Source organism: Oryctolagus cuniculus, chromosome 3 (assembly GCF_051225735.1).
Source record: "Oryctolagus cuniculus isolate XC-2025 breed Fujian yellow rabbit chromosome 3, ASM5122573v1, whole genome shotgun sequence".
NCBI lineage: Eukaryota > Metazoa > Chordata > Mammalia > Lagomorpha > Leporidae > Oryctolagus > Oryctolagus cuniculus.
The window spans coordinates 5,494,735-5,522,659 of NC_142869.1; the positions used below are offsets into that span (position 1 = coordinate 5,494,735).

The window sequence follows — 27,925 nt, forward strand, 5'->3', positions numbered from 1 at the left end:
CCATGAGACATTCCAGGGAAAGAAAACAAGGAAGAACATTAAATATTTGAACTCTGGCAATTTTTAATCCCAGCTCTGAAGGCACAGGAGCATCAGCCAAGTCCATCTTAAAGCCGTGAGCGCCTGTCCAGGGGTCCCAGGAGAGCCACACAGTCATGCTTGTCCACACGGCTGCTGATTCCACAGGAAAGAACGGCTCTGATCAGACTGGCGAGGGACTCCAGCTGCTGTCTCCCGGTGGCACAGCGACACCTGCAGGAGGAGGTTGGCACTGCTGGTCCTCTACAGAGGTTGGAGCTGAAGGGAACCCCCGCTGTGACTGCACTCCTCAACCCCACGCTGAGGACAGATGGGTACCTCTCCAGGAAAATTTACAAAGCCCTTGTGTGGCAGAAAATTCCTCTCCTGAATTCTAGCCTGTAGGACCTGCTCATGCTTGTTCTTGGGTACAGCTCGCTGGGAGTTCCGAGTGCACAGGTCCAGTGGCCCCCATCTGCGTCTTTTGACACCAAGCTGGTGAGCCCAGTATGGCTCTGATCCTGCTGGCCTGCGAAAACCTATGGAACTGGAATTGTTTGGGAAGGGCTGGGATGAGCTGGGAGGCAGAAACCTTGCTTAACAACAATATTGACTTGCACAGACCCTATGTACACATCGATAGAAAAAAACCAGATAGTTTTGTAATCAGTCTTTCCACATCCCCACATTCTCCTGGGCCAGTGACCTGGCTAAGCAAGGACTGAATATGTCCAAGCCTAGGGTTTGCTGATAAGCTCTCTCTCTTTCCAGAAGAAAGTGAAAAAAAAAATGTGTTGGGAAAACATATTTGGAAAAGGCTGGTGAACCCAAAGATTGGCCAACTTAAAAAATGCCGATTAATTTATAAATTACTACATCTGTAGTTAATATCCTGCCCTGAACGTAAACGTGGTCACATCTGCTCTCCATGGATGCTGAAAAACAGAGGCCTTTATAAAGCTAGCGTTGGAGGTTGGGAGGCAGAGCGAGGTGTCGCAGGGAGGCTGTAAAGACAGAAGGGAATTCACACTGGTACCCAAACCAGAGACAGCACAAGAAGAGACTACAGAGCCTTCTCCTCTATGAATGACGACATAAACATCCCACATGAAACGTATTAAAGAGCAGGAAACCAGCGGGGCTGTCCTGAGATGCTGTTGACACAGCTCACCTTGTTCTATTTTTGATAGAAAACAAATAACATCAAGATATTTGACAAAGTTCAATACACATTTATGCTATAAACTCTTAATATTGGAAGAACAGGTACAACTTTAATGGGATTAAAAACACAGTCACAGTTCCACCAAACCCGAAGCCAGCATTGTGCTAAACGGAGAAACACTAAAATGCTTTGGAGAGTGCTGGCAAAGGGAGGGAGGAACGGAACACCAGCAGCTGGTCGGTGATCTACTAGTTAGCCCTGCTGGAACACACTCAGCAGAGAGCACAGGAAAAGAGTAACCGCTGAAAACTGGAAGGAGAGGCAAAGTGATCACCATGTGCAAAAGCAATGGTTGCCTACGTGCAGTACCCAGAGTATCAGCTGAAAACCTATTAGCAACAGTTTACAACTTCAGCAGGAAGACAAGAGCAACACTGGATCTGTGTCAGCCAATCTTGCATTATAAAATAAAATGACAAAAGATCCCATTTAAAACCAATACAAAGAATAATATTCACAAATAAATTTAAAAGAAATGCAAATAAACATGTCAGAAAATTCTTAAACTCTATGAAGGGACATAAAAGGAGACGTCAGAAAATGGAGATGGGTATTTTAGTTTTACAGGGCAAAACTCAAAAATCTAAAAATGTCAATCTTTTCTACAAAAATCTAAAAATCGGATCAGATTAATTTGATTCAGCATGCCGATGGATTTTTTTTCCCCAGAACTTGAGAACTGGCCTTAAAGCTGTACTAAAATATGCACATGGGTATATCCAGGAAAGCTCTGGACAACAACAGGGGAGTGAGGACGAGGCTGCTGTAGGTACTTGCCCCACTTGGCACTGAAAGCGGCAGTAAGCGAATCAGTGTGCTACGGCAGCAGAATTAAACTGCATCACCGACGTCCAGGCTCACTAACTTAGTGACCGTTCATCCAGAGAACAGCCCTTGTGACCTCTTCATCCAAAGCCACAGCAACTGAGGTGGGTTCCGGCCGTGGCGAAGCACATGACGGGGTCTGGGCCCTCACGTCATCAACCCTCTCACTACCCAGTCGACCTCGCTCCAGGAGTGGCACCAAACTGGGGTGCCCTTGTAGCTAAGGGGTCTGGGGAACACAGACCCTGGTCCCAGGGTGCTTCCTGGTGACCCCTGCTGGTTCCTATGTTGACAAACCCAAAGGAGAAGCAAGACAGTATTCTCATGGAGACAGCGATTGGCTAGGATTCTTCCTTCTCTTTAGCCACCAGATAATTTTTTATTAATAATGTTTTAAATATTCATTTATTTAGCTGAAAGGCAGAGTGACGGAGAGAGGGAGAGAGGGAGAGAGGGAGAGAGAGAGAGATCCGTTGTTTCATTCCCCAGATGGCTGCCACAGCCAGAATTGGGCCAGGCAAAAGCCAGAGGCCAGGAACTCCATCTGGGTCCCACACGGGGCAGCAGGGGACCAAGCACTTGGGCTGTCTCTGCTGCTTTGCTAGGCTCAATAGCAGAGAGTTGGATTGGATGTGGAACAGCTGGATTGGAACCGGTACTGTGACATGGGGTGCCAGTGTTACAGGCGATGGCTGAACCCACAGAGCCACAACACTGGCCCTATAAATTTAATATTTTGGACTATTTTTTGGTTTATAGAAAAACTGAGCATACAGTTTCCATTTACTCCCTCTCCCTGCCTCCACCTCAAATGATTTATTCTATTATTAATGTCTTGCATGAGTGTGTTTGTTATAACTGATAAGCCAGTGTTGATACATCATTAGCCCCGGTTCATAGTTTGCATAGGACTCAGTGTGTGTGGCGTTTATCCCACGGGCTTTGGCAGAGGATAATGCCTCATGTCCACTGTGAGGGTACTGTACAGAGTAGTTTTGTTGCCCTACAAGTCATCTGAGCTTCCTGAGACTGTGTTACAGCCATTGTGCTTTGATGTAAAATGTGCTAAACAGTCACTTCCTGCATCCTCAACTCTCACAGTCCTTGACTAACACCACTCTTCTGCCATCAGTTTCTCATCTAAAAATCTGATGGTGTTGTTTTTAAAAACCAGGCAATTACAAGAGTTTTGCAGGAAAAGTAAGGCCTTTATTACAGACTGGAACTGGTGAAAAACAAAATTACATGGTGTCTTTCTCCACTGGAACTTCTTTTCCTCCCATGAGCCTTCCTGTTGAAAGAGAGAAGGGGGAAGAGGGTTCAGTCTCCCTGGTGTGCCTTCACACTCCTGCTTGGATGCCCAAGACCAGGATTCGTGGACATGGTTCACTTACAGACCCAAGAGGCTCTTTGCACACAGTACAAAGCAGGCAGCTGCTTGAACAAAGAGCAGAGGTGAGAGAGGACTACAGGAAGAAGAGATCACGGGGTCTGGGGAACGGAGACCCAGCCCCAGAGAGGAAGCTCGAGGTCTGGGGAACGGAGACCCAGCCCCAGAGAGGAAGCTCGAGTCTCAAGAAGGGAAGACCAGAAAGACTGAGGAAAACCTGCACTCCTAGGGCTGGAACTGTGGTGCAGAGGGTAAAGCCACTGCCTGCAGTGCCCGCATCCCATATGGGAACTGGGTCCAGTCCTGGCTGCTCCACTTTCCATCCAGCTCTCTGCCATGGCCTGGGAAAGCAGTGCAAGATGGCCCAAGTCCTTGGACCCCTGCATCCACATGGGGAACCCAGAGGAAGCTCCTGGCTCCCCGCTTCGGATCAGCTCAGCTCTGGCCATTGCATACATTTGGAGAGTGAATCAGTGGATTCTCTCTCTCTCTCTCTCTTCCTCTCTGCAACTCTGCTCTTCAAATAAACAAATAAATCTTAAAAAAAGAAAGAAAGAATATCTGCACTTGGACTCCAGTGCTGGGACTCAGCCTGTTTTAAGGAGGTACTGGTGATGTGATGGTGAGAAGGAAGGGACCAATAAAACCATTAAAGGAGTAGGCTGGCCACTGCCGTGGTCATGTGGAGATGAGACTAGGCATCCACCCATCCATCCATTCTTCTGTCCACCCATCCATTCACCCATTCATCCATCCATCCATCTGTCCTCACATCTATCCATCTACCCACCCATCCTTCCTTCCATCCATCCATCCACCCATCCACCCATTCATCTGTCTACCCATCCACCCATTCATCTGTCTACCTATCCATCTACCTACTCACCCATCCGCCCATCAATCCATAGACCCATCCATCCATCATCCTTTCATTATCAGTTTATCCATTGAGTAAGCATATATGCATTCAGCATTTACTAGGGGTTGTAAAAATCACTAACACACGACCTCAACTTCAAAAACCAAAACCAAAACCATGGGCTAGTGGAGAAGGCGGCGGTAGTTGGAGCACAGCACAGTAAAACAGCTCCAGGGGTGCCTACAAGCAGGAGACCCCACGGAAAGGCATTTCTGGAGGAGACAGGCGGGCTGCACTCAGGATCGGGGGGTGGGGGGGGTTGCACTGCAGCAGCAGGGTCCCGGGAATGGAGGTGGGACCCACAGTGGGGGCAGTGAAACAGTCAGCTGTTGGAGACCCTTTCCTGTGAATCAGGGGACAGAGAAGGATCGGAACCTGGGACCCAGACAGGGTCCCACATTGCTAAGGAACTCTGACCCCAACCTCCAGGTGAGCAGGGCTCTTGGCCTGGTAAGAACCTGTGCTAAGGAGATGTTTGACACGTGCCCGCTGAGGGAAACAAGACAAAACCACAGGAAGAACCCAGTGCTGAACACACCAGGTAGGAAAGGACGAGGCCAGATGGGAGCAGACAGCGTGGAGAGAGGCCAGAGCTGTGGAACCCTTCAGAAGATGGACTGGAAGAACACGGTGACCAATTGGAGAGGGAGGAGAGAGGCGGAGAAGAATCAGTTCCAGGCCAGGGTAGCTGGGACATGAGCTCAATGCAGGATGAAGCCTTGGTCCCCAAGAGGGGATGGCCTTGAGCATGGTGTAGAATATCAGGATGGGGTGTCTCCGTGCCGTGGCTTACTCACGGAGGCCAGGGTGGAATAGAGGTCGGAGTAAACCTCACACAGGTGAGCAGCGAAGCCCTGGGGGTGTGTGGCACGGCCATGAGTGGAGGCAGAGTCCTGCTGGGAACCCTGGGGAGCATCCCTGTTGCAGGGGCAGCGGCAGGAAGAGCAGGGGTCCATCCGTGAAGCACAGGCCAAGGTTGGCTGGAGAGGAGAACTGGCGGAGGGAGCCAAGGTCTCAGACGTCAGAGGGTTTCAGGAAAGAAGCAGCCCAGGCAGCTGAGAGGTTCATGGCGAAGGGTGGACTTAGCGGGTCAGGGAGGCAATGGAGAGGCGGTCACTGCGCAGGCCAGGTCCTGGGGCAGCAAAGCAGACTGGTTATTTTGGGACAGGATAAGAAGGACACACGGAGATGAAAGAGATTCTAAGCATAAGCTGGGTGCAGGGAACCACTGTGCACTTGGCCCCTGTTATTCTGATTCTGTGTGGGAATTCACCTGCTCACTAATCCTTATTTGTAACCCCAGGCAGGGTGCCTTCTCACTCATTCTTAGACATGCACTGGGCAGGGAGGGCTTTCAGTCACTCTACCCAGGTGCTCCAAGCTGAGGTCAGACAGGGCAAGGCTGCGCTTCCTGGGGTCAGTTCTCGGGCTGTGAACAAGCATGTTTTTGGAGCTCTATGGAGTGCCAAGGTTTTCCCCCCATTATTATGCTTTATGTTGATCATGTCACCATCTAAAATGAGCGCCCCTAGTTCGGGGCTGCCTGGTGTTCCGGAGAAAGTGGGTGTCAGGCCAGCTTCGCTCAGATGTGAGTCTCCCGCTGTTGCCCATGAGTTCAATGTCATGGGTCGACAATACACACAAAACAAAACCACACACAAACAAGATTTCCTACGGACCCACCGAGGGCAACACGACCAGAGGCTCAAGGGAGACTTGAATCTCCTGTAATGACTGGGTACCCACGAATTCAGCGTTGGCAGTGACTTTATACCAACTGCTGGTAACGAGACCTGGCTGTGTTTGGTGAAGTAGCTGGCAGGACTGTGCCAAACATGAGCGTCAGAGAAAAGCATACATGATTCTAGTTGCCGTAAGTTTCCACCTGTGGAGCCTTGGTTGGGTCTTTTCCAACTTTTGGGGGGGGTGGATCTGGCTCCCTTCTGTGGGTGGGCATCAGGACAAGGGGTAGTCACTGCTGACATCCAAATGTTGAAGTCACTCAGCAAGCCACTGGGCAGCCCCTGTACCTGGTGGTGGAGAGCTCTGCCTCCAACACTTCCTATCCATTCAAACCTTTGCCTTTTAGTTGGCAGCTACACATCCGGCTCTCCCCCAACACGTGACAAATGCGTCTTAGACAAGTAACCCTGGATGCTGTGCTGTCTTGTGCTATTTTCCAAATGGGGGACGTGTCCCAGGAAGCAAAAGAGAGGCTGCGGGAACACACGGACATCAAGAGCTAAAGCCCCGCTCCACCCCCCGCTGCCTCTGACAGCAGGGGTCTCTGAATGTCTCTGCTTCCTTACCTATAAAACAGAGACTGTAGGAATGCAACTGCATTTGAACTGTGACAGGGTTCACAGAAGGCAGTGTGTGGGAAGGGTTCTCACCCTTGGGAGTGGAGGTGCTCCTGGGGCCAGGGGCCAGGCACAAAGTGGGCATTAGGGGAACGCAGCTGAGTGAATGGCTGGGATCATGAGATGGATTCTTTTCACTGTGGACCAAAGGCCTGAGGATGAACTGCCCCTTGTGGCTCCAGGGCATAGCTTCAGAAAGCCACACATGCCAGCGCTGCAGCTCAATAGGCTAATCCTCCGCCTGCAGCGCTGGCACACTGGGTTCTAGTCCCGGTCAGGGCGCCGGATTCTGTCCCGGTTGCTCCTCTTCCTGTCCAGCTCTCTGCTGTGGCCCGGGAGTGCAGTGGAGGATGGCCCAAGTGCCTGGGCCCTGCACCCACATGGGAGACCAGGAGAAGCACCTGGCTCCTGGCTTCGGATCAGCACGGTGCGCCAGCCGCAGCGCGCCGGCTGCAGCGGCCATTGGAGGGTGAACCAACAGAAAAGGAAGACTTTTCTCTCTGTCTCTCTCTCTCACTGTCCACTCTGCCTGTCAAAAAACAAACAAACAAAAAAAGCCACACAGGGGCCGGCGCTGGTGCGTAGCTAGTAAAGCCACCACCTGTGTCGCTGGCATCCCACATGGGCACTGGTTCATGTCCCAGCAGCTTCATTTCTGATCCAACTCCCTGCTAATGTGCCTGAGAAAGCAGCAGGTGATGGCCCGAGTACTGGCCATTGCAGCCATCTGGGGAGTGAACCAGCGGATGGAAGAGCTCGCTTGCTCTCTGATTTTCAAATAAATAAATCTTTAAAACAAAACAAATGGAAAGCCAGCAGAGCCGCCCGGTGGCCTGAAGGGAGACCCCTTCCTCACACTGCTCGGCTGGGGACGGGGGTTCTCCAGAGAGACAGGGCTGCAAAGTCCCAAGAGTTTCCACTTCTAAACACCCAGACGGCAGAGGACTCGCCTTTCAACTGATCCCTGGGGCATGCTTTCTCTTTCCTATTTTAAAGTAACAAAGTAATTTTGTCAGAGCTGTGTCTTCAAAGGTTACATTGCACTCTCCATTCTTCCATATTCAGCCTTTTCTAGCAACGGAAGGAGTTCCAGAGCACTCGTTACATTACAGATCAATGCATCAGCTCCTGGCTTATTCCGCCGACTGAGGCCAGGCTCTGGGGATCCCTTGACAAATGGGGTGGCCCTCATGGAATGCCCATGATTTGGAAACGGCAACCTTGCTTTTGATCGGACGTTCACGCACTCCTTCCTTCCAGTCTGATGGACTCCCCTCTACACCCACTCTTAGCATTCTGAAGCTGAGCAAGGGCGACGTGGCCGAGAATTTCACATGCATGCACACGGCATCGATGACATGTTCACTTCGTATTAGACCAAGTAGTTCTCAGACACGACAAGGCAAGGCAGCCTCGAGACCACGGCCTCGCAGGGACAAAAATGAGCAAACAGTAAAAGACCCCTGGGGAGGCTGAGCCCCGAGAGAAAGAGGCGGCCTCACCTCTGTAGGCATCAGAGACGGCTCACAACCAGCTCTGATGGGTCCACACCCACCCGATGAGCCTCTTCCCGGGGCCCACTGTCCCTGGCTTCCTGGCCACATTTGCTGGTTCTAGGGACTCAGAGCACAGTGTAGACACTCGTCCCGCTGAAGGCCATTCATTGGAAGACAGGGACATCACCAGGACATCAATCAAAACCAACATTGAGGCCAGTGCTGCATACTCCGGTCTTTGGTTTGTGGCGCCTTTAACCTGACATGTTGGCAGGGATCCCTTTCTTTATAGAAATCAGATGCTGCATTTAAATTGCAGTACATATATGCACACATGCTCAATTGTAAACTACCATTAATCAACAAAATGCAGCCAGAGCATCGAGAGTTTTACTCTGTGGCCCTATGAGAACCTCTGTAAAGCAAAAGGAAATGATTTTGGTTTATAAAAGAGGAATACGATGAGTTCATTTCTTCCTAATGAGTAGCTTCCTTGATCTCAGTATGAAGCTGGTTTTTATTTTTAGAGTGCGCCACAGATTAGAAAGAAACCCTACCGTTTGCATTTTTCATCCAAGGCGGCCTCATTGGTGAATTTTTCTTCTATTTTAGTAAAATGTCATTTGACTCCTTTCAGATGCCAGTGGTTAAACATTAACTGTGCTATGCTTGCTTGACTGCTTTTTGGTAAAAGACCTCGATGAGCCAAAGTAAAGGGGTCCATCACCCACCACGTAAAGTACTGAGAGAGTACTGGGTGTGGCTGGTTCTGGGCAGGGCACGGGGGAGCCATGGCAGAGGAAGCTGCTCGGGCCACCCTGGACAGTCGGATGGGCAGAGAGGGAACCAGCAATTGTACTGAGCACTCCCTGGAGATGCAGAAAGGGACATCATCTGTGACTTAGTGGTTTGTGATGGCAAAGTTCACCTCCCAAAGGGAGTTACAGCTGAGCTGGGATGACGATGCTGTAGGTTACAAAAGAGAAACTTGGGAGGAAGTTAGCTGAGCTTCAGGGGCTCATGGGATACCCCTGGCAACCAATTGCAGTAGTCAGTTGACATTGGGGCTGGATCTCAGGACAGAAGGTGGTAAGAGACACATATGGGGACATAAGTACACATCAGTGATAGTTAAAACCCAGCAAGGGGAAGAGATGACAGAGCAGTCTACAGAATATGGAGAGGACTGGGCTAGGGAGTTAAGTTATTTATCAGGAAGATGGAACTGGGTCATACTGCATAGATTTGTAGGATTAAAATCCAATTTGCAAAATGAATGGGAGGTTGGGGCAGCAGCCATAGGCCGCACCTGTATCAACACACTGAGCGGGGGGGGGGGGGGGGGGGGGCGAGGCTGTGGTGAGTGGCACTGGGCCGAAGGAAGGGACTGGTGGCTTTTCTTGTCATGTGTTGGCTGGTCTTAAGCAGAGAAAATTGGTCACATCCGTGACAACAGACCCGAGTGCTGTGGGGAAGACTGAGAGGGCATGAGCTTGGGAAGACGGTTGAGGATCTGGGAGGAGATGAGAGGAGGCCGAAGGCGGGGCTTACAGGTGAGCAGAGATGCACAGATGCGTGGTGGTGAGCAGGTTACAGCGTGCCTTCCAAGCAGGAGCCAGGCCCGGTCCTTACCTCAAGGCCATCACTCAAAGACAGGACTTATTCTCGCTCTGCGCTGGTAGTTCGGGAACCTTCCATTTCCAGGGGGAAAAGCCCTTCTCACGGTCTCTAAGACAGAAAGGGCACACAGAGGCTCTGCCGGTCATACCAACCTCCAACACACCCTGGGGTTGTGACTATGAATTAATAAGAAGGACCTTCTCCGTGGACCCACCCACCAACTCAATACCAAGGATGCCGCAGCCCTGTGAGTCTTAGCCAAGCTTCCCTCACTCTCCCGCACTGCGCTGCCGTGGGACCAGGGCTTGTGTCTGCCCCCTTGGCATTACCATGCGTGGTCTATCTCAGCCGCTGCTCTAAGCCCTCGAGGGCAGGGACTGCCCTATTTATCCTCCCGTCCTCTGTGAGATCTGCCTCATGACTGTCACACACATTTCTTGAGTTAAATTAAATTGTCACGTTCAAGGCAGTTTCTGAGACTGCGTCCATGGTGCTCCCAAGGCTCAAAATATTTTCAGAATTTGGCTTAGAAATACCTTATGAGTCATGGAAAAGGACTGGTCACTTTAACTTAGGGCCATACAGTGTTTTTCTCTTAAATGGATTTGTCCAGTGCCATAGCCAGCCCCCAAGATGGTCTCCCATCGTTCATAATCCAGTAGTCCCCTCCCACATCAGTCTGTGTGATCAACAAAACACACACGTGATGACATCACCCCTCCTTACGCAGGGGGCATGGCTCCAGGGCCCCCTACAACAGAGTGCTCAAGTCTGACATAAAATGGCATGATACTGCAAATAACCTATCTACACACATTTTCCCCTATACAAGGGGACCTCAGGAAGTTCAGGGAAAATGGAATTAAAAGATAAGCTGGTTTTGGTGCAAAAAAAATTTTTTGAATGCATGCATAGTTTTTTGTTGTTGTTGATCTGACTTATTAGATTTGTTTCCAAATGACTGTAGGCTACTCCCAAAATCAAAGCAAGACTGACACCAGTACAGAGAATAAAAAAAAAAAAAAAAAACCAGGAACAAACAAACAAAAAAGAACAGAAGCATTTGCATTCCAGAAACATTCAAATAAAAACATTTTTCAGCAGTGATCACACTGTTACAATAACCCAAAGTGTCAAGCTGGAAGAGGTAGAAAGCCTAGCCACCTTTGCTGTGTTGTTTCAATCCAGCCTCATGTTCTAAGCACTAACACTTCACGTAAATTGAAACATTGTCTAGGGAAGACCAAATATTAATCTCATTGAAATGCATTGATGTCTGTGTTCTTCACTCCAACGAAACGCTTTGAACATGGGGCAGAGTCCACCATGCTTCCGGAAAGCAGCATGCAACGCACACAGGCGCTAGAGCCCCAAAACCCTGTCCAAAGTCCTGTCTGCCGCTCTGCCCGGCAGAGTCCCACAGTGGCAGCACCATCCTGAGTACTCAGAGTGCCTCGCTGAGCCTTGGTTTGCTCCCTGAAGGAGTGAGGAAGGACACAGAGCTGCCTCGCGGGGTGGTTGTGAGAGTTGAAGGAGCAAATTGTGGTAAGCGACTGGTACATACAGGGTGAGCGTTTGTGTATTTCCATTAACGCCGTGAGTCGGGACTCACTTCTCCAGCTGCACAGGCAGGTCAACGTGCACCTGTCACAGAGCTCTGGTAAATATAACAGGAGAAGGCAGATCTGTCTGAGGGGCGGGACTAAGTGGTAGCTTCATCCGCTTCCTAAGGAGTTTGGTGGGGCACAGAAGAGATGCACTCCTTGGAGTTTGGGCCGCTCAGGAAACGCTCACGGCGGAGCAGGAGAAAAGCTAAAGCTCTGGGCTCCATTACGTTGACTTGCAAAGTGGGCTCCTGTATGACTATTCTTTTCACTGTCACTCGTGATGTGTCATATTCCAGGGACTTGGTTCCCAGGAGATGGGCTCAGCAGGGGTGGGGCTGCTCAGGAAAGCAGCTGGTGGTGTCCACAGCGGGGGTGGGCCACTTACCGAGCGACGGATCGTATAAGCGCTGGCTCCTGGGCTCATCACGGGTGAGGCCTGTAACACAGCAGCATCACAAATGAGATGCCTGTGCCTGCCTCTAGAACTCTCTGTAATTTTATTACTGACGCCACAAATGTGCTTTGTAAGCAAAGAAGCAACGGGAGATTACTAAGGAGTCTCACTGCCAACAGCACCCATAGGAAAAACTCTCAAGGGTGCAGACCTGGCCCCTAAGTCCTCGGACAACATGCCAATCCCATCTGGAAGGTGAGACCACACGACAAAGAACCAAAAGAGAGCCCTTGTCCTCCAGCCAAGACTCTCGAAGGCACGGTCAGCTCCAGGCACCCCCAGAGGACCGCAGAGGCCAGTTGCAACCAGTCAGGTGCGGTTCGGCCCTGATTCTCCCGGCTCTACCTTATGACACACCTGGGCCCTGTGACTGAGGCGGTACCCAGGGAGGAACCCGCACGTCCCAACTAGGGGACCCTCTTGAGGGGAAGCCCTATTGGCCCTGTGTATCTGAGAGAGATGCTGAAATCACCAAATGCACTCGTGTATTGAAACAAACTGTACAAATATAAAGTGTGAAATGAACACTTGTGTTATTATGACCTAGTGGTAAGAATCTAAAGTGGGGCCAGCACTGTGGTGCAGCGGGTTAAAGCCCTGGCCTGAAGCGCTGACATCCCATATGGGCACTGGTTCGAGTCCTGGTTGCTCCACTTCCGATCCAGCTCTCTGCTGTGGCCTGGGAAAGCAGTAGAAGATGGTCCAAGTGCTTGGGCCCCTGCACCCGCCTGGGAGACCCAGAAGAAGCTCCTGGCTCCTGGTTTCGGATCGGCACAGCTCTAGCTGTTGTGGCCATCTGGGGAGTGAACCAGCCAATGGAAAACCTCTCTCTGTCTCTACCCCTCTCTGTAACTCTGTCTTTCAAATAAATAAATCATTAAAAAAAAAAGAATCAAAAGTGAAACAAAATGCTTATTTATATAATTACCATATTTGAAGGTTTTATATATAGATATTTCTAGCTTTAAATGACTCACTAACAAAGAGCTTCAGTATGAAGTCCTTTCAGAAAAACAAACATGAGGAACCCATCTCAGCTTACCCAGTGGATACTCATTTCTCCATGTGTAGGCTCGCACCATGTCTCCAAAAATCATCTAAGGAAATGCAGCAATCGGTACACACCCACGCATGGAAAAGAAAAGAAGCCACACTGTAAGACAGTGAATATTACCCAGAGGGCTCTGACACAGAATTCTTTTCTAATGAAATAAAGTGGCTTATTAACTCATGAGATACCAAAGATGGACATTTACAAAAGCACTCAGGCAAGAACAACCTACACGGAGTTGAAACGGACTCCAAACCTTTCAGGACACTCCAAACGGACTCCCAGATGGCGCGGGTCGGAAGCAGGATTGTGCTCTATATACTGACAGACCGAGCTGAATTCTAGGATTCTCTCTCTGTGAGGTCTCCATGACATCTCCAGTCGAGAAAGGTTTTCATGGAGCCACTGAAATTCCACAGAACAGTCCCCAAAGCGAGGTGACTGCTTGGATCACCACCTTCCCCGAGGGCCCTGGTGCCCACGGTGCCCCCCGGCCAGTGGCCTAGGAGGGGTGTACGCCAAGACCATTCCGTGGAGAAACAGCAGTGGTTTCAACAAATGGCACTGGCACAACTGGAGATCCCCACTGCAGTCCCTTCCTCACACAAAACAGAAGTCAGAAGGGGTCACAGCCTAGCTGTGGGACATGCAAACTGCAACGGAAAAAGAGCAAACTGAAGTTCATCAAAGGGCACCACGGAGAAAGTGGAAACACAACACACGTAACCCAGCAATTAGAAAACACAAGTAAGACTGAGAAAATGACTTGGTAGGTATTTCTCCAGGAAGCTTTACAAATGACAATCATCAGGCATTTGTCACAGTCCTACAGCCCAGGACCCCAGTGTAGATGAAGGCTGAAGGAGGAAACAGACACTGCACTGAAACCCCACGCATCACTAAAGCCAATGCAGGGCATTCGTCCACACCCTCGGTCACAGCCCCAGCAGAAAGTCTTCCTGTGAAAGCCACCCTACAAAATTGGTGGAATAACTAACCCACCAGATGCAAAAAACCAACGGAGGGGGCCGGCACTGTGGCATAGCGGGTAAAGCCACCGCCTGCAGTGCCGGCATCCCATATGGGCTCCAATTCGAGTACCGGCTGCTCCACTTCTGATCCAGCTCTCTGCTGTGGCCTGGGAAAGCAGTAGAAGACGGCTCAGGTCCTTGGGCCCCTGCACCCGTGTGGGAGACCTGAAGGAAACTCCTGGCTCCTGGATTCAGATCAATCAGCTCTGGCCATCTGGACAGTGAACCAGCAGATGGAAGACCTCTCTCTCTTTCTCTCCCTCCCTCCCTCTCTCTCTTTCTCTCTCTGCTTCTGCCTCTCTATAACTCTGCCTTTCCCACAAATAAACAAATCCTTAAAAAAATAATGGAGAGGCACAGAAGTATGAACAAACAAGATAACATTATGCCTCCAAAGGACCATAGTAACTCTACTGTGAAACAATGGGAATGGACAAATAGCCTAACAAAGAATTCTAAATAATGATTTTAAGGAAGCTTAATTAAATTCATAAAAATACAGAGAGATAATTCAATTACATTAGGAAGACAACTCATGATATGGATGAGAAAGTCAGGAAACATACAGAACACGAAAACGACAAGGCAGAAATCTTGGAGCTAAAGAATTCAATGAATAAAATTTAAAAATACAATTGAGGACCTCAACAGCAGAGCTGAGTGAGAAGACCTTCTGAGCTTGAAGACAGGTCTTTTGAAATAACCCCATTACCCCAAAAGAAATACGAAGAGCCCAGCAGGTAAGTCCCTGATCAGGATGCCCACATCTTCCATCCGAGCGCCTGGGTGCAATTCCTGGCTCTGACTCTGACTCCGGCTTCCTGATAAGACAGGCCCTGGGAGGCAGGCAGTGGCTCAAGCAGCGGGATTTCTGCCACCGACATGTGAGCCACGTATTGCGTTACTGCCTCTCATCTTCAGCCCTGGCTCAGCCCCAGCCATTGCAGGCACTTGCAGAGTGTGAGAGCTCTCCATTTCTGTCTGTCTTTCTGCCTCTCAAATACATAAAAATATATAAATAAAAGAAATTTAAAAGAACAAAAACAGCCTTCAAGACTATGGGACACCATCAAGTTATATATTGTTCCAGAAGGAGAAAATATGGGTAAATTATGCAAAGAAAGTCCATTCAAGGAAGTACTTGATGAAAAATGTCTGAATCTAGAGAAAGATATGGACATCTAGGTCCAGGAAGCCCAAAGGATCCCTAACAGATTCAACCCAGAAACTCTCCAAGTAACACCGTAGTCAAACTGTCAGAGAGGAGGGAGGGAGGGAGGGAGGGAGGGAGAGAGAGAGAGAGAGAGAGAGAGAGAGAGAATTCCAAAAACAGTGAGAGAGCAAGTCACCCATAAGTGACTCTGCATTCGGTTAACAGCAGACTTCTCAGATAAAACTTTGCTGGCCAGGAGAGAAAGAGATTAAATATCCAAAGTCCTGAATAAACAACATTGCCTGCCAAGGGTGCTAGACCCAGCAAATCTACCCTTCAGAAATGAGGGGAAGACTTTCCATGCCAGCCAGAAGCTGAAGGAATTCACCACCAGCAGACTGCCCCGACAGAGTGCTTAAGGGAGCCTCATTAGAAGCAAAAGTATGGGTCTGGCACTGTGGCGCAGAGGGTTAATGCCCTGACCTGAAACGCCGGCATCCCATATGGGCGCCAGTTCGAGTCCTGGCTGCTCTACTTCCCATCCAGCTCTGCTGTGGCCTGGGAAGGCAGTAGAAGATGGTCCAAGTCCTTGGCCCCTGCACCCAGGTGGGAGACCAGGAAGAAGCTCCTGGCTCCTGGCTTCGGATGGGGGCAGCTCCAGCCGTTGCAGCCAACTGGGGAGTGAACCAGCAGAGAGAAGACCTCTCTCTCTCTCTCTCTCTCTCTCTCTCTCTGCCTTTCCTATCTCTGTGTAACTCTGACTTTCAAGTACAATAAATAAATCTTAAAAAAAAAAGCAAAAGTATACTAACTGCCATTATGAAAACATGCAAAAATGCAAACATCAACAGTAGAGCAGACACACAAAAGAGAAAGAGAAGGGATTTAAGACTATTCATATTTAATTTTTATTTTTTTCTCGATTTTATTCACTGTAGAGTTAGTCAGGGGCTTTTTCATCTGTATTAATTAGGACTATGGCCCAGTACTTTTTTCCCTTTTATTCATTAGGTTTTGATATCAGGCTTACACTGGTCTTTTAAAATGAGTTGGAAAATACTTATCCTGTATTTTCTGAAAGAACATATTAGTGGGCTGTTATTTATTTTTAAAAAGTTTGATGGAATGCATTAGTGAAATTACTTAGGCCTTTGCTTACCTGTAGAGGAGGATTATTTTAAATGGATTTAATTTCTTGAATACATATGAGGCTAATCAAAAATTATTTTATTTCCATGTCAGTTTTTTCAATTTGTGTTTTTGAAAAAATGCATTCACTTTAAATAAGTTGCCAAAAGTATTGACATAGTATAATATCCTTTAAAAATTGTAAATAGAGCTATGCTATGACCTGGCATTCCAATACTGATATACTACAGGAGAATAAATCAGTGTCAAAGAGGCATTGGCACTTCTTGTTTACCACAGCACTATTGCCAACAGCCAGGATATGGAGTCCACCAAAGTGTCCACCAGTAGATGAACAGACCAAGAAAATGTATGTGTATATATAGAGATGGAGATGGGGATGGGGATAGGGATGGAGATAGGGATGGGGATAGGGATGGGGATATAGTTAGAACAATGGAATGATACATAGGTAGATCATATAAAATACACACACACAAATAATGGTATGCTAGTCAGCCATAAAAGGTTGAAATCTTGTCATTCATGACAACAGATGAAGCTAGAGGACGTCATGTTAGGGAGAATAACCAGGCATTAAAGGACGAATACACATGACCTCATCCACGTGTAGAATCTAAACAAGCTGACTGCGCAGAAGTTAGTATAGAATTACAGCCACCACAAGGCAGGGATGGGGTGGCCAGGAGGAGTAGAGAGAGGGCTGTCAGTGGGTGCAGAGTGATGGATAAGTGACCATCTAGCTCTTTCTAGAACTATCTAGCTCTGGTGAAGGGTGACTATGCTTAATAATGTATTCTACATTTCCAAATAGCTAGAAGACAAGGTTTTTAATGTTCTCATCACAAATATTTAAAGAAATGGATGTGCCAATTACTCTAATTTGATCTTTACATAATGTCTACATGTATCAAAGCATCACTCTGTATACCATGTATACATGTATTTATGGCCTTCAGAAATTTAAATCACTAATTAGAAAAGTCATTGTAGGGTATGAGGATTGTGCCTCAATAAAAACGTTACTTTAGAAATGAGGATTATTTGGGGTGAGCATTTGGTGCAGCAGTTAAAACGCCACCTGGAATTCAGGGTGCCTGGTTCAAGTCCCAGCTCTGCTCCGATTCCAGCTTCCTACTAACGTGTGCCCTGGGAGGCAGCAGACGATGGCTCAAATACTTGGACCCTGGCTACCCCCATGGGAAATGCAGACTGACGGCCAGGCCCAGTCCTGACTGCTGTGGGTGTTTAGGCAGGGCACCAGTAGATGCTGGTCTCTGTCTGCCTCTGCTTCACTTTCTCTGTCTCTGCCTTTCAAATAACATTAATTAATGCAAAACAGTATACAATATGTGTAAAATATCACATTGAATAGGACAGATATGTATAATTTAAAATAAATAAATAAATTACACGCATAAAAGGCGAGAACAAAAAGCACAGGACCCTGTGACCCAAGACAATGAAAGGGAGGCAAAAATATTTCTCTAACCAGTGCTGGGGAGGCTCCCTCGTCCCCCTAAGCTCAGCGGATGTGAGTCTAGAGTAGCTTGTGGCTTCCCTTTCTGCTGCCTGCAGTAAGAGGCGGGAGAAGAGAGAAGAGGGGGGAGGAGGAAGAGGAGGAGGGGGAGGAGGAGGGGGAGGAGGAGGAGGAGGGGGAGGAGGAACATCAAGAGTGGACTTGGCCCTACAATTAGAAAGTCGCAATAGATGTGTGGATTGTGCAATCAGAGCGAACTTCTGGAATCGAAGATGGAAGACGGGTTAAATGAGGTGGCTGATGGTTAAATTAACTCGATTGTGTTACAGGTCATAGAGGGAACTAGAATCCATTTCTCCCAACATTGGCTGCTAAGTTCTGTTCTCTCTCACCTGCTCTGCTCCGGACCCACTCTTACCGGGCAGCCGTCTGTTCATGGGATTCGGGCACCCTCTAATCACTACCTCTCTTTTTTTTTTCTTTTCTTTTTTTTTTTTTTTTTTTTGACAGGTAGAGTTATAGACAGTGAGAGAGACAAAGAGAAAGGTCTTCCTTCCATTGGTTCACTCCTCAAATGGCTGCTATGGCCGGCGCTGCGCCGATCCGAAGCCAGGAGCCAGGTGCTTCCTCCTGATCTCCCGTGCAGGTGCAGGGGCCCAAGGACTTGGGCCATCCTCCACTACACCCCACCCCCCACCCCAGGCTACAGCAGAGAGCTGGACTAGAAGAGCAGCAACCGGGACTAGAACCCGGTGCCCATATGCGATGCCGGCGCCACAGGCAGAGGATTAGCCAAGTGAGCCACGACGCCGGCCATCTAATCACTGCCTTTCAAAAGTGCCCCTTTTCATTAGGGTGAAGTCAAGAATGCCTGGCTGACCCGCAGGCCTGCCTTGAGCTGCCACTCCTTCCAGCTGCTCCTCGGGCCTCTCAGCACTGGACTGTGCTTATTCCTAATCCACCAGCTCCTCTCAAATGTGATCAGCAATTTCCAGTGTGCTTGTCGCTCCTTTCCGCCCTGCCCGCCACACCCTGCGTCCCTCCCCCACCCTTGGTTTGAAGGTCAGTTCCCCAGGAATGGACACTCTCCCTGCTCTTCCTATCCCTGCCCCCAACACATGCACGGGACGTCTATTCCTCTCCGCACATGGTCCCCTGCGCTGGCCTCAGGAGAGACAGTAGCTCCCGTAGAGTGGCTGCCTTCCCTGGGACCTGCTTGTCCTGTTCCCCACTGCCTCTCCCCCACACAAACCACAAAGCCAACGCTAACAGCACCCTTGTGAGGTGATACACTGGGTCCCCGTGAGCTCTGTGGCAGCGGGGCCTCCCGTGTGTGAGGGCTCCCCCGACATTTCAGTGGAGTTGATAAAGAAGAGGCCCTGGGCACTTGCCCCGGCATCACCAAAAGATCCTTGGACTACAGCTCTGTAGCAAGCTCAGAAATCCCTTGGAACTGACCCTCAAAAGCTGGCCGTGTGCGTGTGAGATCCGCCCATGAAGTTACACTCATGAGAAACTTGGGAAACTGTGAATAGCCTGTACACACAATACCTCACCATGGGAGTTTCCTGGTAGTTGGTTTCATTACTTCCTAATTCTAAAATAGTTAGGGTGTGGGTATATTAATACGATGGGGACATTAACTCGTAGATGCAATTACTGAAGTTGAAACTTCATACTCTTTTAATGTCATTTTCACTAGAGAATGAGATCCTGAAAGACTAATAAAAATGTGAGAATAGAGAAAGATGTGGAACAGGTTAGCTTGTATAATAATAGAAACATTTTGTAAATGCCTGTTAAGAGTTATACCCATGAACAAGCAATGTACAAGTGAACAGGTCGTGTAAAATTACGCTGCCCCTAGTTTAAAGTCAACAGACTTCCTCTGTGTATCACATACTCGATCATTTCTTCTCCTTTTTTCTTTATTCACTCAAAAATATTTATCACCAAGAATACACCTTGTATCAAACATCTTCCTAGACTGACAGAAGCACACTCTCCAGACTCTTCAATATCATTCCCTACCATTCAATACAATAAATCTGCAATATAATTTCAAGGTGGAAATTTATACATTACTCATTTCACTGGAATCGCCTTCAATGCCACTGGGAAGTAAAGAAGGGTGCAGCCATCGCTGGGAACCCACAGATACCAGGTTCTGGATGGGCATGTCACACCCATCAACTTAATTACAAGATTCCTCAGCAACCTATAAGGTGATCGGTATCACCATCCTTTAACAGACCACGAAGCTGAGGATCTTGAAGGTTAATATGTTGACCTGGACTGCAGAACTGGTACCCAGCTTCGAGCACTGGTCCAACCAAAATGTTCCTCTTCCTTCCACTAAACCACAGTACTAAGGAGCCACACGCTTGGATCTAAAACTATCTGATAACTGTTATTTGAGGTCGCGTCCCGAATCTTGGAGTGGGATAGCAAGACAGAGAAAGAGAAAGAGGGAGGGAGGGAGGGAGGGTGAGGGATAGAAGAAGTGGAGGAAATGGAAAAATGAGATGGTAGGTGTCCAAGTTGTGCTTAGCTAAGCCCGGGGTGATGATCCAACGACTGTTTCAAACCACCCTGCTGTTTGAAGGATCACCCAGACCCTAAGAGGTGCTAAGCGAAGACAGTGTGACCCCGGTCATACCTCTTCACTGCTGTCAGAGTCGGACATGGAGGACCAGTGGCAGCGAGCCCACACACCCTGCACCTGCTCTGCAGACATCTGCACTGTGCTCCTGCACGTGAGTGTTGGCTGGGAAAGACAAAACAATGAGTCACACCTTGGGAAGGTCATGGGAGGAGCGAACTCTACGTAATAAATCAAGCAGTACTGCAGGACCTGATAAAATGACACAGAAGGGAAAAATTTACGGAGGCATTTCAATTTTCCAAAATGAAAATCTCTCAGGACTAAAAGCAGAAAGAAATGAAATCCTTGAATATCTCAGGAAAGCAAATGTTCCCCTCATGGGCACTGAGTGGGTGCCTCGGGTCCACCCACTCCCTCCCCATCTTTGTCCGCATTTCCTTAGAAATAGACACCTATGACTCTTCGTTTGGGATCCTTTGTAAGCCACAGTGAAACGTTTCAAGAAGCAAAAAGCTAAACAATCAATCTTCTTCAAAGCAACAAACCTTGAAGCCGAATGCAAACACGTTGGAAAGCAAATTTTGGATTGGCACCTGCATTGTCCCATTCAGATAGGACTCCTGCCCATGAGTGTTGACCAAGCATTGTGCCTTGTTCTGGTTACAGGGACACAGACATGGTCATACCATGTTCCCAGTCTCACGGACCCTGGACCAGTGAGGAAGACATTATACACAATTATCAACAGCAAAATAAAGCCACATGAGCCAGCAACACAGGCGGGGATTGATGGTCACTTGTAGTAGCTTTGAGATGTGCCTGGGATGTTTCTTTGGTGTTGGCCTTTTTGTATTCACTTGAATACACTGACAATTCCTCTCCATTTAAAAGAGCAGCAAACGCAGGTGTCAGGGGTTAATATACCAGGCTCACTCAGGACCACAGACTCTGCAGCTCAAGAGCCCAAGTCCTCAGCCACCGGACCACACTGCTGTCACCAGGGCAGAGTTTGGATACAGCGGTGTGGTCGGATGCCACCCAGGAAGCAGCCAAGCTCTCCGTGTGACTCCAAGTCAGCTCCAGGACACTGAGGAACCAGGGCTCCTCCCTACATTACTTTCTGGGGTCCACTCTTGCCTCGCACACTCACCACATAGTAGCCCCTTTGGAAGGCGCACGTGGAAGGATCTCCTCCAGAATCCGCCCTGCACGTAGTCTCTCGCAGGCTGAACTCCAAATTCATGATCACAGTGTCCTCGTCCAAGGCATTGACCTTCAAAACACCAAGGGTCAGTTTGCGATAGATGGGCTTGTGAAGTTCCTCCTCCTAGAAAGGAGCCCCTCTGGCCAGTGGTAAAACAGTCATTCAGCACCAAAGCTACCGATTGCCTTTGCAGTCACCTCGTTTTGTGCCACAGTCCTCAAGACCAGAGATTTACCAGAATTTGACGTCCTAATAGTGTAGCGATTTATGTTGACAATCGACCTTCATTACTCATGGATCTCACACTTATACAGTGTCTGTACACTAAAGCTTATCTTTAACCCCAAATCAATACTGAGAATCCCTTTTCAGCCACTCATGGACATGTGTAGAAAGGGGAGAAATTTGAGTCTTATAACATGCACATTCCCAACCCCGCTGCACAGGACAGGCCACCCTTCTGCATCAGCCCCTCCCACAGTAAACATGTGTGCCTCCTGCGCTCTGCTTACTGCTCCAGTTTTTGCAAGTTCTTGTTTTTGGGGCAGTAATTTATCCCTGTTTAAAATAGTCCCCAGCCTAGAGCTGAAGAGCTGTGTAGCGTTCCTAAAAGCCAGAAGCTGTGCTATGTGCCTTAGGGAGAAAATGTTAGACAAGCTCTGTTTAGGTGTGAATTTACAGGGCCTTTGGCGGTGAGTTCAATGTTAATGAGCCAACAGTGTGTAATAAATAAGCTATATTCAAACAAGAACTCAAAAAACAAGGCTACGTATTGATGGGTCAGTGAAAACGGTGTCACTGAAGACGTGCAGAAACCTAATCCTGTGTTCCCCCTGGAAGCTAGGATTCTGCATTTATGAACCCAGTATTTACGGCGACTTTAAATAGCATTATTCCTGCAGATAACCAGAAGCAACTGCATGCATGTTTAAGTGTCATTTTTCCTAAAGGAATGCTCTATAATTTCTCAATTTCTGAAGTAGGTCATCCAGCAACGGGTGTCTGTTCTGCACAGAATACTATCCAGCCCTGGCTTCCTGCTTGAGCAGCTGGGATATGTGAGTGAATGAGCGTGATTTTCTATGCCTTTCTACCAAGGGTGCAACACTGGGGGAAGCTTCCAGACTTTCTGAGGAGTGCCGAAAGTTCTGTGGATGCAGAAGTCTTTGATTCCCTGAGTGCTCGCTGTGTGTGAGCACCAGAGGCAGACAGGAAAGAAACCACACAGCTTAGGTTCCAGAGGGGATGCCACCCAGGAAATACATCAGGGGAAACTAAACCAGATCATTCCGGATCGTTAAGGCACCATGGAGAACAGAGCAACAAGAGTGCAGTATAGGGGTGGGGGCAGCTGCTTTGGAGAAAGTGCCAGAAAATGTCTCCAGAAGAAGAGAAATCTGAACACAGACTTGGAGGCTGGGAAGGAGCCCACCATGTAGGATAAAGCAGAGCCAACGCACTGAGGCAGAGAGAGAGGTCTGACGGTGCAGCCATGGAGACACGCAGGAGAGAACCCACGGTGCTGGAGAGATGGGGAGACACAGACACCTGTTTTCCCAGCCCTTGGGAAGGCTTTCCTATTTCATTCTCATTGCAAGGAGAATCATCAGAGTTACTGCTGAGTCACCATGGTTGCTGTGAACAGATGGGACCAGGGGCAAGATGGTGGCCGGAAGACCAAGTAGGAGCCCACCGAGGTCTACCCAGTGCCTAAAAACTGCTGCCTCCCAGGGTCTGCATTCGCAGGATGCTGGAGCCAGGACTAGAATCCAGGCACCACTCAGGCCTTCTGGTATGGGATGGAGGCATCTCAATTGCTGGGCCAGGTGTCCATCCCCATGTCAGCATTGACCTTCAAGCATTTGATGACAGCAGACTGGCAACTCAAAAGTTTAAGCTGAAAAGATTCAATTGTGGGTTTTTTCAGGCACAGATAATTTTATTGAACTAAAACAGATGACTTTGCAACTTTTTTGCATCTTCAACCACTCTTTCTAGAAAATGGAGAAACCCCGGTCACGTCTGCTCTTTCACAAACTCATAGCCGGTGAACTTCCGCTCCAGGCTGTGTGACAAACGTAGGACAGCCTAAAAGCACCACAATAAGAAATCCAGAACCCAGAACCCAGAGTATGGCTGAAATAAGTTGAGATCTTCCTACGTCTGAAACTGTTGTCACTCAAGTGAGTCTTAGCTCAGCCATGACAGCCTCCATGGGGACTTTGGTCCCCTCTGGCCCCTGCTCCAGCCCTGCACCTTCCACTGTCAGCATGCTTTGTTTTCTCTGAAGAAATGAACTGGATTAACGAATTTAATTGTGGCCCTCGCACCTCCCTTCCCTCTCTCCCCACAGGAGACCCTGAGCTCAGCCTCCTCTGTCCCAGCGCAGGGCTGTGCCCACCTTCCCTTTCTCGCGTGGGTCCACTGAGGAACAATCCAAGTGAGGCTAAGGTCAAGCCTGGAGCAAGGAAGCCATGGGCGCTGCTCACGTTTCCCCACCCTCTCTCATCCTTCTGCAAGCTTGGAGCCCGAGAGGGAAGTCAGTTGCTAGAGTATTTGATCCAGGTCTATTGGTAAAACCCAGTGGTTCTCAAGCCTGACTGCATGTTCGAATGATGAGGAGAGCTTTGAAGATGAGCCCCAGGGGCCAGCGCTGTTGTGTAGCAGGTAAAGCCACCACCTGCAGTGCCAGCATCCCATATGGGTGCCGGTTCAAGTCCTGGCTGCTCCACTTCCAATCCAGCTCTTTGTTGTGTCCTGGGAAAGCAGCAGAAGATGGCCCAAGTCCTTGGGCCCCTGCACCCATGTGGGAGACCTGGAAGAAGCTCCTTTCTCCTGGCTTTGGATCGGCACAGCTCCAGCCATTGCAGCCAACTGGAGAGTGAACCAGCAAATAGAAGAACTTACTCTCTCTCTCTCTCTCTCTCTCTCTCTCTCTCTGCCTCTCTGTAACTCTGCCTTTCAAATAAATAAATAAATCAAAAAAAAAAAAAAAAGAAGAAGAAGAAGAGCCCTGCTTTCAAGGGTGGTGACACAGTCTACTACCCTGCTCGACATCAGGAATACTTACAGCTCTCAGGTGATGCTGATGTGCAGCTGGGGTCCAGAACCAGAGGCCTTATTAAGCAAAACCAGAGATAAAGTAGAAGAGCCAGACCCTCCTCCCTAAGCCCACTGCCCTCTACCTGGGATCTCCCCCATGTACATCCACAGGACTAAAGCACTTATCTCCTGTGGGCGTGTTCCTAGGAGGGAAAGGGTGCAGACAAAAGTTTAATGTATTTGCTTATATATATATATATATATTGCTTATATATATTTATATATATAAAGCATATACTTATAAAGTATAAGCAAATAAAAGTGTGTGTTAATACACTTAACACACACTTCCAAATTGCTTTTCAAATTTTACCAAATTACTACCTCTCTCATAGTGTTTGAGATTTCTTTTTTACCTTGTTAGTCTTCCTTTTCACTTGTTATTTTCATTCTCTCTCTCTCTCTCTCTCTCTCTCTCTCTGTGTCTCTCTCTCTGCCAATAGAGAGGCCTAATGTTTCCCAAATATTTGAATTGTCCGCATCCTCCATGCTGGTTATCCAATCACTCAACTCTCCCTGAGGACGATGTCTCCAGGTGTGGCCCCTGTCTAGCACTGGTGCATCCGGGCCCAGCTGTGGGGCATTTGTGGAAGATGCGATTACTACACAGCATAAAGCCACCTGTGGAATGCTTCCAGGAGGAAAGAGGAGAGCTCAAGGACGGCCTCCTTCCGATGGGAAAAATCGAGCTTCCGCAGAGGGCACAGTGAAGGTAGTAGCTTCACCGACAAGTCTGGATGAGCAGCAGAGGTTGGGGAGAGACAAGGACAGGCCAACTCCATGGTAGAAGAGCAGCATCTCTCATTCCCATGCCCATATGCCCATCAAGGATCACATGACATACGGGGCGAGGTGTTTATTTTTCCAGCCTGTAGTCTGGGTCTGGCTATATACGCCCACACCAAGATGGTGCCCACACCAAGATGGCGTCCACACCAAGATGGCGCTCACACCAAGATGGCGCCCACACCAAGATGGCCCCCACACCAAGATGGCGCTCACACCAAGATGGTGCTCACACCAAGATGGTGCCCACACCAAAATGGCGCCCACACTGGAATGTGCCCTGGTGTCTAATACGTCATACTAGCTCATCTCCCCAGGCCAAATTCCCATGGAAACAGTGAGCGGTTCCCTCAGGATCTGCCCTCACATTCGAGTTTGTGTAATTAATGAGAACTCTCTTCTGTAGTGAGCAATAACTACATTGCAAGGAAATTCAGGCTGCTCATCTGCCAGCCTGGAAAGACAACCCAGCCTCCACACCACAGCCACAAGTGGGTTTCTTCAGACGCCAACAGAAACTGGTGCCTGCTAGCCAATCCATGTGGGACTCTCTGTTCTGACCCAGCAGTCTTCTGGAAGGGGCTCACCTCTAGCGCAGCAGCTGCCCACACGTGTCTTGTGAGGTTCTCACACCCCAGCACCCAGGGCTGTGCCCACAGTAGTCTGGGTCTGGGGTGGGCACTTAACTAAAGCCTGGCCTTTTGTCCGTTACTATAATGAAATACCGGAGGCAGGCTACCTGATGAAGACAAGAGGGCCATTTACCTCTCAGTGCAGCCTCAAAGTCAGCACGACACGGCGGGGGCTCTTGGAAGGCTCCCGGCTGTGTGCCTTCATGGCAGGTGCCTTTTTAGTGGTGGAATCTTGGGCACCACAGAACATCACAAGGCAAAAGACAGGCCTGTGCCTTTCGTGTCTGTCCCTCCTCTGATAACGTCACCAGGATCCAATCATGGGGCCACCACCCTAACGAACTTAGCTAAAGCCAGCCACTTCCCGAAGACCCCTCTCTACCCCCCCCCCCCCGGGGTCTCAGTAAGTTCCCACCCTCTTCATTCCATTAACACAGGACTTTGGAAATTTAACTCTTGCATGAATTCGGGGAAACACACCACGTGTAAGCTGTAGCCGACCCAGTTAGGGAAGACAGCTGGGCCAATTTGATTAAATCCCTTTGGGACTTGGAAAAGTGAAACGGAGGCAGTTTCCCAAGGAGAAGGTCAAGGTGGAGATTCTGTACTTGGAGATTGGAGCTGGGAAACCGTGCGCCCTGTGCACTGCGGAGCAGCAGGGGGGATGAGCTAAGCGCAAGCTAAGGGGGCAGCCAGGAGGGGTGGCGAAGGGAGCTGAGAAGTCCGCCTGAGCAGCGGGGACGCTCCCCGCCAAATCCTCACGCCTGTTCCACGCAGCCCAGCTGCACCGAGTTCTCAGGCCCAGGACCTGTAACGTCACAGACAACGCCCAGCTGCCACCTTCAGCTGAATCCGCTGGAGGGTATTTCTGTCCCTGCCCCCACATGAGCCCCATTAGGTCGATAATAACCAGTGGAATCACCCGGGGAAGGGGGGGTGTGGAGACTTGTCCCCAGGGGTCTAACGTCACAGACTTAGCCATCAGAAGCCCCCACCCCCACCCCAGGCCCTCCTTGCTTAGTCCCCAAGGCTAGCAGGAAATGGAATGTCACACCGACAGAGGAGAGTGGATTTGTTTAGCTCAGAAGTCAGAATTTATTTCCTATAGTCTTCGGAGCAGAATTTCCAGTGAGAAATTCTTGATAAAATGCGTGAGGGGCTGGGGGCAGGGGCCGGGGGCAGGGAGAGGGGGGTGAGGATGTAGGGGCAGGAGACAGCAGAAGGATCAGGCTTCAGAGGTGGCATTGAAAGCGTCACAGCCAAAGATGTCACAAACGCTTCCTCTGTCCCGGAAGAGGTGCACTCGCTATTGTTTTTAAACTGGAGACGCTTTTGAAAAGCACGGCCAATAAGCTGACAGAAGCCAAGAGAGAAGGCAGAGTCGAGGCGGGAGGGGAATCTCCCCGAATCACTTACTCTTCTCAGCGAGCTTCCGAACGCCCGGAGCAGGTACGGACTCAGCGACTGCGAGTTCACCTTGGCCACGGAGGCCCTGAGGGCTTCCCGGAGGGAGGCAGGCTCGTAGTCGTACACGGGGAAGCCTGGGCACACAAGCACACGGCGGCAGTCAGGCCGCACGGGCCGGGGGCCTGTGCCCCGCCCGCAGCAGGCGCCCTGGCACAGAGCTCCTTACCTGCGCAGGACCAGAGGTCCGCTCCAAGAGCAAACGCAAGCAGCACCCTCATCACCACCCTCTCCGTGCCGGACAGCATCTCTCCGATCTGGGGGCCAGGGGACTTGTCTCCGTGGGGACTCGGGAGTGACAGCTCTTCCGGGAGCCACCAGCCCGGTGCAACGTGGCCCTGCTGCTTGCTCTCT

At 49.4% G+C, this 27,925-nt stretch overlaps 1 protein-coding gene across 3 annotated transcripts; it reads right to left on the reverse strand.

The window, feature by feature from the left end:
- Positions 1 to 43: 43 nt before the first annotated feature.
- SPP2 (secreted phosphoprotein 2) lies at positions 44 to 27,925 on the reverse strand. Of its 3 annotated transcripts, none has more exons than XM_051834144.3 (8): positions 27,741 to 27,925; positions 27,524 to 27,648; positions 21,534 to 21,656; positions 20,438 to 20,545; positions 12,957 to 13,011; positions 11,846 to 11,896; positions 9,866 to 9,961; positions 44 to 252 (listed from the first exon to the last, which is right to left on the reverse strand). In XM_051834144.3, exons 1-7 carry the CDS (start codon positions 27,817 to 27,819, stop codon positions 9,876 to 9,878), a joined length of 627 nt encoding a protein of 208 aa, XP_051690104.3. In that variant the 5' UTR covers positions 27,820 to 27,925; the 3' UTR covers positions 44 to 252; positions 9,866 to 9,875. The 3 variants fall into 3 exon arrangements, with proteins under 3 accessions (XP_051690104.3, XP_051690105.3, XP_051690103.3); XM_051834143.3 differs by lacking the exon at positions 44 to 252 and adding an exon at positions 3,256 to 3,359; XM_051834145.3 differs by lacking the exon at positions 9,866 to 9,961.